A 10,000-nucleotide genomic window follows, 5' to 3' on the forward strand; every position below is an offset into this window, starting at 1 on the left:
TTAGAGGCAACAGCACCAAGGGTTAGTTAGAGGCAACAGCACCAAGGGTTAGTTAGAGGCAACAGCACCGAGGGTTAGTTAGAGGCAACAGCACCGAGGGTTAGTTAGAGGCAACAGCACCGAGGGTTAGTTAGAGGCAACAGCACCGAGGGTTAGTTAGAGGCAACAGCACCAGGGGTTAGTTAGAGGCAACAGCACCGAGGGTTAGTTAGAGGCAACACCACCAAGGGTTAGTTAGAGGCAACAGCACCAAGGGTTAGTTAGAGGCAACAGCACCAAGGGTTAGTTAGAGGCAACAGCACCAAGGGTTAGTTAGAGGCAACAGCACCAAGGGTTAGTTAGAGGCAACAGCACCAGGGTTTGGTTAGTGAGGCACCACAGTCTCTGTGACACTTAATCTCATCGTGTTTCACTCAAACACGATGAGCTGAAGGTTAAAGGTCGATGAACTGTGTTGAGTGACTCGTCCACAGTGTAGTGAGGGGCAGCAGGAGGTGGAGGAGGTACGTACTGTTTGTTAAAGAAGTAGGTCTGTGTCCCCAGCCGCTGAGAGAGAGCCTGACAGCACTGGCTCACGTCCTCCATCACCTGAAAACACCAGAGACAGACGGGTGAGACAGACGGGTGAGACAGACGGGTGAGACAGACGGGTGAGACAGACGGGTGAGACAGACGGTGAGACAGACGGGTGAGACAGACGTGTGAGACAGACAGGTGAGACAGACGGGTGAGACAGACGGGTGAGACAGACAGGTGAGACAGACGTGTGAGACAGACGGGTGAGACAGACGGGTGAGACAGACGGGTGAGACAGACGTGTGAGACAGACGGGTGAGACAGACGGGTGAGACAGACGGGTGAGACAGACGGGTGAGACAGACAGGTGAGACAGACGGGTGAGACAGACGGGTGAGACAGACGGTGAGACAGACGGGTGAGACAGACGTGTGAGACAGACAGGTGAGACAGACGGGTGAGACTGACGGGTGAGACAGACAGGTGAGACAGACGGGTGAGACAGACGGGTGAGACAGACGGGTGAGACAGACGGGTGAGACAGACGGTGAGACAGACGGGTGAGACAGACAGGTGAGACAGACGGGTGAGACAGACGGGTGAGACAGACGTGTGAGACAGACAGGTGAGACAGACAGGTGAGACAGACGGGTGAGACAGACGGGTGAGACAGACAGGTGAGACAGACGGGTGAGACAGACGTGTGAGACAGACAGGTGAGACAGACGGGTGAGACAGACGGGTGAGACAGACGGGTGAGACAGACAGGTGAGACAGACGTGTGAGACAGACGGGTGAGACAGACGGGTGAGACAGACGGGTGAGACAGACAGGTGAGACAGACGGGTGAGACAAACGGGTGAGACAGACGTGTGAGACAGACAGGTGAGACAGACAGGTGAGACAGACGGGTGAGACAGACGGGTGAGACAGACAGGTGAGACAGACGTGTGAGACAGACGGGTGAGACAGACGGGTGAGACAGACGGGTGAGACAGACGGGTGAGACAGACGTGTGAGACAGACGTGTGAGACAGACGGGTGAGACAGACGGGTGAGACAGACGGTGAGACAGACGGGTGAGACAGACGGGTGAGACAGACGGGTGAGACAGACGTGTGTCCAACATCTGACCTGCTCCAGACTCTTCCCTCCCTCACTGACCTGCTCCAGACTCTTCCCTCACTGACCTGCTCCAGACTCTTCCCTCCCTCACTGACCTGCTCCAGACTCTTCCCTCACTGACCTGCTCCAGACTCTTCCCTCACTGACCTGCTCCAGACTCTTCCCTCACGTACCTGCTCCAGACTCTTCCCTCCCTCACTGACCTGCTCCAGACTCTTCCCTCCCTCACTGACCTGCTCCAGACTCTTCCCTCCCTCACTGACCTGCTCCAGACTCTTCCCTCCCTCACTGACCTGCTCCAGACTCTTCCCTCACTGACCTGCTCCAGACTCTTCCCTCCCTGACCTGCTCCAGACTCTTCCTTCCCTCACTGACCTGCTCCAGACTCTTCCCTCACTGACCTGCTCCAGACTCTTCCCTCCCTGACCTGCTCCAGACTCTTCCCTCCCTCACTGACCTGCTCCAGACTCTTCCCTCCCTCCCTGACCTGCTCCAGACTCTTCCCTCACTGACCTGCTCCAGACTCTTCCCTCACTGACCTGCTCCAGACTCTTCCCTCCCTCACGTACCTGCTCCAGACTCTTCCCTCCCTCCCTGACCTGCTCCAGACTCTTCCCTCACGTACCTGCTCCAGACTCTTCCCTCCCTCACGTACCTGCTCCAGACTCTTCCCTCCCTCACTGACCTGCTCCAGACTCTTCCCTCACGTACCTGCTCCAGACTCTTCCCTCCCTCACGTACCTGCTCCAGACTCTTCCCTCCCTCACTGACCTGCTCCAGACTCTTCCCTCACGTACCTGCTCCAGACTCTTCCCTCACTGACCTGCTCCAGACTCTTCCCTCCCTCACTGACCTGCTCCAGACTCTTCCCTCCCTCACTGACCTGCTCCAGACTCTTCCCTCCCTCACTGACCTGCTCCAGACTCTTCCCTCACTGACCTGCTCCAGACTCTTCCCTCCCTCACTGACCTGCTCCAGACTCTTCCCTCCCTCACTGACCTGCTCCAGACTCTTCCCTCACTGACCTGCTCCAGACTCTTCCCTCCCTGACCTGCTCCAGACTCTTCCCTCCCTGACCTGCTCCAGACTCTTCCCTCACTGACCTGCTCCAGGCTCTTCCCTCACTGACCTGCTCCAGACTCTTCCCTCCCTCACTGACCTGCTCCAGACTCTTCCCTCCCTGACCTGCTCCAGACTCTTCCCTCCCTGACCTGCTCCAGACTCTTCCCTCCCTGACCTGCTCCAGGCTCTTCCCTCACTGACCTGCTCCAGACTCTTCCCTCACTGACCTGCTCCAGACTCTTCCCTCCCTCACTGACCTGCTCCAGACTCTTCCCTCACTGACCTGCTCCAGACTCTTCCCTCCCTCACTGACCTGCTCCAGACTCTTCCCTCACTGACCTGCTCCAGACTCTTCCCTCACTGACCTGCTCCAGACTCTTCCCTCACTGACCTGCTCCAGACTCTTCCCTCCCTCACTGACCTGCTCCAGACTCTTCCCTCCCTCACGTACCTGCTCCAGACTCTTCCCTCCCTCACTGACCTGCTCCAGACTCTTCCCTCCCTCACTGACCTGCTCCAGACTCTTCCCTCCCTCACTGACCTGCTCCAGACTCTTCCCTCCCTCACTGACCTGCTCCAGACTCTTCCCTCACTGACCTGCTCCAGACTCTTCCCTCACTGACCTGCTCCAGACTCTTCCCTCCCTCACTGACCTGCTCCAGACTCTTCCCTCCCTCACGTACCTGCTCCAGACTCTTCCCTCCCTCACTGACCTGCTCCAGACTCTTCCCTCCCTCACTGACCTGCTCCAGACTCTTCCCTCCCTCACTGACCTGCTCCAGACTCTTCCCTCCCTCACTGACCTGCTCCAGACTCTTCCCTCACTGACCTGCTCCAGACTCTTCCCTCACTGACCTGCTCCAGACTCTTCCCTCCCTGACCTGCTCCAGACTCTTCCCTCACTGACCTGCTCCAGACTCTTCCCTCACTGACCTGCTCCAGACTCTTCCCTCACTGACCTGCTCCAGACTCTTCTCTCACTGACCTGCTCCAGACTCTTCCCTCACTGACCTGCTCCAGACTCTTCCCTCACTGACCTGCTCCAGACTCTTCCCTCCCTCACTGACCTGCTCCAGACTCTTCCCTCCCTCACTGACCTGCTCCAGACTCTTCCCTCACTGACCTGCTCCAGACTCTTCCCTCCCTCACTGACCTGCTCCAGACTCTTCCCTCCCTCACTGACCTGCTCCAGACTCTTCCCTCACTGACCTGCTCCAGACTCTTCCCTCACTGACCTGCTCCAGACTCTTCCCTCACTGACCTGCTCCAGACTCTTCCCTCACTGACCTGCTCCAGACTCTTCCCTCACTGACCTGCTCCAGACTCTTCCCTCCCTCCCTGACCTGCTCCAGACTCTTCCCTCACTGACCTGCTCCAGACTCTTCCCTCACTGACCTGCTCCAGACTCTTCCCTCCCTCACGTACCTGCTCCAGACTCTTCCCTCACTGACCTGCTCCAGACTCTTCCCTCACTGACCTGCTCCAGACTCTTCCCTCACTGACCTGCTCCAGACTCTTCCCTCACTGACCTGCTCCAGACTCTTCCCTCACTGACCTGCTCCAGACTCTTCCCTCCCTCACTGACCTGCTCCAGACTCTTCCCTCACTGACCTGCTCCAGACTCTTCCCTCCCTCACTGACCTGCTCCAGACTCTTCCCTCCCTCACTGACCTGCTCCAGACTCTTCCCTCACTGACCTGCTCCAGACTCTTCCCTCCCTCACTGACCTGCTCCAGACTCTTCCCTCACTGACCTGCTCCAGACTCTTCCCTCACTGACCTGCTCCAGACTCTTCCCTCACTGACCTGCTCCAGACTCTTCCCTCTCTGACCTGCTCCAGACTCTTCCCTCTCTGACCTGCTCCAGACTCTTCCCTCCCTCACTGACCTGCTCCAGACTCTTCCCTCACTGACCTGCTCCAGACTCTTCCCTCACTGACCTGCTCCAGACTCTTCCCTCACTGACCTGCTCCAGACTCTTCCCTCTCTGACCTGCTCCAGACTCTTCCCTCCCTCACTGACCTGCTCCAGACTCTTCCCTCCCTCACTGACCTGCTCCAGACTCTTCCCTCACTGACCTGCTCCAGACTCTTCCCTCACTGACCTGCTCCAGACTCTTCCCTCACTGACCTGCTCCAGACTCTTCCCTCACTGACCTGCTCCAGACTCTTCCCTCCCTGACCTGCTCCAGACTCTTCCCTCCCTCACTGACCTGCTCCAGACTCTTCCCTCCCTCACTGACCTGCTCCAGACTCTTCCCTCACTGACCTGCTCCAGACTCTTCCCTCCCTCACTGACCTGCTCCAGACTCTTCCCTCCCTCACTGACCTGCTCCAGACTCTTCCCTCACTGACCTGCTCCAGACTCTTCCCTCCCTGACCTGCTCCAGACTCTTCCCTCACTGACCTGCTCCAGACTCTTCCCTCCCTCCCTGACCTGCTCCAGACTCTTCCCTCACTGACCTGCTCCAGACTCTTCCCTCACGTACCTGCTCCAGACTCTTCCCTCACTGACCTGCTCCAGACTCTTCCCTCCCTCACGTACCTGCTCCAGACTCTTCCCTCACTGACCTGCTCCAGACTCTTCCCTCCCTCACTGACCTGCTCCAGACTCTTCCCTCCCTGACCTGCTCCAGACTCTTCCCTCACTGACCTGCTCCAGACTCTTCCCTCCCTCACGTACCTGCTCCAGACTCTTCCCTCCCTCACGTACCTGCTCCAGACTCTTCCCTCACTGACCTGCTCCAGACTCTTCCCTCCCTCACGTACCTGCTCCAGACTCTTCCCTCACGTACCTGCTCCAGACTCTTCCCTCACGTACCTGCTCCAGACTCTTCCCTCACGTACCTGCTCCAGACTCTTCCCTCACGTACCTGCTCCAGACTCTTCCCTCCCCAGCCGATGGCGTTCATCTTCCTCCGGACCTCCCACTGCTTCTGATAGGCCAGGATGTTACTGAGAGGCCACGAGTACGGGCTGCTGTACCTGGGGCGGGAGATCTGCGCCCACAGACAACGACTCAGAATTATTATAAAATAATCACATTTAATATTAAAATAATCAGATTTAATATTTAAATAATCATAATAATAAATCTCACCTCTGCAGCCGTGGCGTCGTCACACCACTGCACGAACAACTGCACAGAAAACACGTTTAGATCCAATAATAATTCATTAATTATATAAATATATAAATATATAAATATCAGCTGATGGAGTCGGAGCGGACGCTGTGATGATGATGATTATTGTTGTTGTTTCTGCTCCTCTTCGTTCACACTTGGAGCCTGAACGTGTCACTTCCTGTGAAACTCTGATCACAGGCGCTGACAGAAGGACGCAGACACGACGTCCTCTCGGAGCTTTGCCCCAAACACAACAGGAAGTCGGCCATTTTGTCTTGAACGTGTCGTTGTTGTTCACTTTTGTACGTTTTTCTCTGCACTTTAACGAACTCGACGCAGAGTTTCCAACGGAACGACGTCAAAGTCGACACGGACGACGCTAAGTCACGGAGCAGACGCGTTTCCTCCGGTCAGCCGGGCCGCGGCCCCGACGCCATGAAACAGGAAGTGATGTTTAACACTAAACTCATGACCAAACATCGTCCAGTCGCTCCCACACGTCTCGGGATCGAACCCTCGGCCTGAACACGGATATGAGACAATATTCACGCACAGCCACAGCGCCGCCTGCTGCTAACAGGGAAAATGACACTTGTGTCGTGGCTTCTTCACCTGATGGAGGGAAACATGTTCTGTGTGTGGGGTCACGGCTCGGCGGCCATTTTGTGCCGCCCTCATAAACAGGAAGTGGCTCTAACTTCAGCACGATTCGCCCAAACGTGACTTTATTCACAGAGAGGTTTAAAGTCGAGGTCTGAGGGAAACTACACGGCGCCCCCTGCTGGAAACAGGGCGTCAGACTTCTGTCGCAAAATTAATAAATTCAACATGAAATTATCAAAATCAAAGCAAAGTGACGCGAGTGACGACGACAGGCGACCCGTTCATCACTGCCAGCAGCTTCAATATCATATTATATAAGTTATATCAGCACCTGGGCCGTCAGATCATTTTATTATATTATAATAATTATATTAAATATATATTATAATAATTATATTAAATATATATTATAATAAATATATTAAATATATATTATAATAATTACATTAAATATATATTATAATAATTATATTAAATATATATTATAATAATTATATTAAATATATATTATAATAATTATATTAAATATATATTATAATAAATATATTAAATATATATTATAATAAATATATTAAATATATATTATAATAATTATATTAAATATATATTATAATAATTATATTAAATATATATTATAATAATTATATTAAATATATATAATAATTATATTAAATATATATTATAATAATTATATTAAATATATATTATAATAATTATATTAAATGTATATTATAATAAATATATTAAATATATATTATAATAATTATATTAAATATATATATATAATAATTATATTAAATACATATTATAATAATTATATTAAATATATATAATAATAAATATATTAAATATATATAATAATAAATATATTAAATATATATAATCAGCACCTCGGCCGTCAGCAGCATGTTGTTCACCAGCTCCATGTACGCCTTCATCTCCGCTCTCTGAACGTCGTCCAGACCGTCGCTCAGAGAGTTTCCCTGACGACCAGAGACACAACGTTACGTTGTTATTACTGTTATTATTATTATTGTTGTTGTTATTATTATTATTATTAATGAAAGTTTGTTGTTACCTTTGCTTTAGTGAACTGCACGATGGGCCCCAGCTCCGACACCACCTGGTTCCCCACGTGGATGAACGGGATCTTACCTGCAACAACAACATGTCAACAACAACAACAACATGTTTACAACAACAACAACAACATGTCAACAACAACAACAACAACAGCATGTTAACAACAACAACAACAACATGTTTACAACAACAACAACATGTTTACAACAACAACATGTCAACAACAACAACAACAACATGTCAACAACAACAACATGTTTACAACAACATGTTAACAACAACAACAACAACATGTCAACAACAACAACAACAGCATGTTAACAACAACAACAACATGTTTACAACAACAACAACAACAACAACATGTCAACAACAACAACAACATGTTTACAACAACAACAACAACAGCATGTTAACAACAACAACAGCATGTTAACAACAACAACAGCATGTTAACAACAACAACAACAGCATGTCAACAACAACAACAACATGTTAACAACAACAACAACAACAACATGTTAACAACAACAACAACATGTTAACAACAACAACAACATGTCAACAACAACAACATGTCAACAACAACAACAACAACATGTTAACAACAACAACAACAACATGTTAACAACAACAACATGTTAACAACAACAACAACAACATGTTAACAACAACAACAACATGTTAACAACAACAACATGTCAACATGTTAACAACAACATGTTAACAACAACAACAACATGTCAACAACAACATGTTTACAACAACAACAACAACAGCATGTCAACAACAACAACAACAACAACATGTTAACAACAACAACATGTTAACAACAGCATGTTGACGTGTTGTTGTTGTTGTTGTTGACAGCACACAAACACAAACATAAACATAAACACAAACAGCAGCGCTCACCAGAGGGCGACATGTACTCAGCGTTTGCTCTGCAGACGACCTGCACAGGGAGACCACACATCCTGAGGTAGGCCTGAGGACACAGTGTTGTTGTTGTTATTGTTGTTATTATTATTATTATTATTATTATTATTAATATACGTGTGTTGATATTTGTGCTCAAACAGAAGTTCACCTGAACGGCCAGAGACGAGGCGCAGTCTGAGAGAAGGATCTGATCCTCTGGGAAACACCATCATCATCATTATTATTATTATTATTGTTATTGTTATTATTGTTATTATTGTTATTATTGTTATTATTATTGTTATCATTATTATTACAGGTCACAGAAACACCGACTCACCCTTCAGAGGCTGGTACAGAGCTGCAGATTCAGGCCACGGCTCCGCAGCTAAAAACAAACACGTTAAATAACTTTATTAATGTTTAAATGAACTTTATTAATGTTGAATAAACTTTATTAATGTTTAATAAACTTTATTAATGTTTAAATGAACTTTATTAATGTTGAATAAACTTTATTAATGTTGAATAAACTTTATTAATGTTGAATAAACTTTATTAATGTTGAATAAACTTTATTAATGTTGAATAAACTTTATTAATGTTTAATAAACTTTATTAATGTTCTAATAAACTTTATTAATGTTTAATAAACTTTATTAATGTTTAATAACTTTATTAATGTTTAATAAACTTTATTAATGTTGAATAAACTTTATTAATGTCTAATAAACTTTATTAATGTTCTAATAAACTTTATTAATGTTTAATAAACTTTATTAATGTTTAATAACTTTATTAATGTTTAATTAACTTTATTAATGTTTAATAAACTTTATTAATGTTTTATAAACTTTATTAATGTTGAATAAACTTTATTAATGTTTAATAAACTTTATTAATGTTTAATAAACTTTATTAATGTTTAATAAACTTTATTAATGTTTAATAAACTTTATTAATGTTTAATAAACTTTATTAATGTTTAATAAACTTTATTAATGTTGAATAAACTTTATTAATGTTTAATAAGCACATTCATAAACATAAACATATAGTTCTGTTAAACAGCAGTCGGCTCTTTATCTCTAATATATTTGATCTCTTAAATAATTGTATTTTTTATAAAAGCTGATAAAATATTGTTCTGTTATTCTGATATTTTGTACGTCTGTGTTTATATTTTTCATATTTGTTGTTGCTGCTTTAATCTCTGAAATGTTTCCCTCAGAACATCGGATCCTATTTTATATCAAATCTGATATTAAATATTATATATTAATGGTGTTAGCTGAGTTAGCTGTGCTGTTAGCTGTGGTGTTAGCTGAGTTAGCTGTGGTGTTAGCTGAGTCTGTGGTGTTAGCTGAGTTAGCTGTGGTGTTAGCTGAGTCTGTGGTGTTAGCTGAGTTAGCTGTGTTAGCTGAGTCTGTGGTGTTAGCTGTGGTGTTAGCTGAGTCTGTGGTGTTAGCTGAGTCTGTGGTGTTAGCTGAGTTAGCTGTGGTGTTAGCTGTGTCTGTGGTGTTAGCTGAGTCTGTGGTGTTAGCTGAGTCTGTGGTGTTAGCTGA

The 10,000-nt window shown here is 46.8% G+C and overlaps 1 protein-coding gene across 1 annotated transcript in view; it reads right to left on the minus strand.

The window, feature by feature from the left end:
* Window positions 1–10,000, minus strand: part of mtx2 (metaxin 2) — a 12,210-nt gene that overhangs the window by 636 nt on the left and 1,574 nt on the right. Inside the window, exons 2-9 of the mRNA XM_083923482.1 lie at window positions 8,776–8,823; window positions 8,605–8,651; window positions 8,430–8,502; window positions 7,510–7,586; window positions 7,322–7,414; window positions 5,802–5,840; window positions 5,575–5,700; window positions 512–588 (exon numbers count right to left, since the gene is read on the minus strand). Coding sequence (XP_083779608.1) covers window positions 512–588; window positions 5,575–5,700; window positions 5,802–5,840; window positions 7,322–7,414; window positions 7,510–7,586; window positions 8,430–8,502; window positions 8,605–8,651; window positions 8,776–8,823 — 580 coding nt within the window. The remainder of the gene's footprint in view (window positions 1–511; window positions 589–5,574; window positions 5,701–5,801; window positions 5,841–7,321; window positions 7,415–7,509; window positions 7,587–8,429; window positions 8,503–8,604; window positions 8,652–8,775; window positions 8,824–10,000) is intronic.

This window comes from Echiichthys vipera (assembly GCF_963691815.1).
Source record: "Echiichthys vipera genome assembly, chromosome: 11".
NCBI lineage: Eukaryota > Metazoa > Chordata > Actinopteri > Perciformes > Trachinidae > Echiichthys > Echiichthys vipera.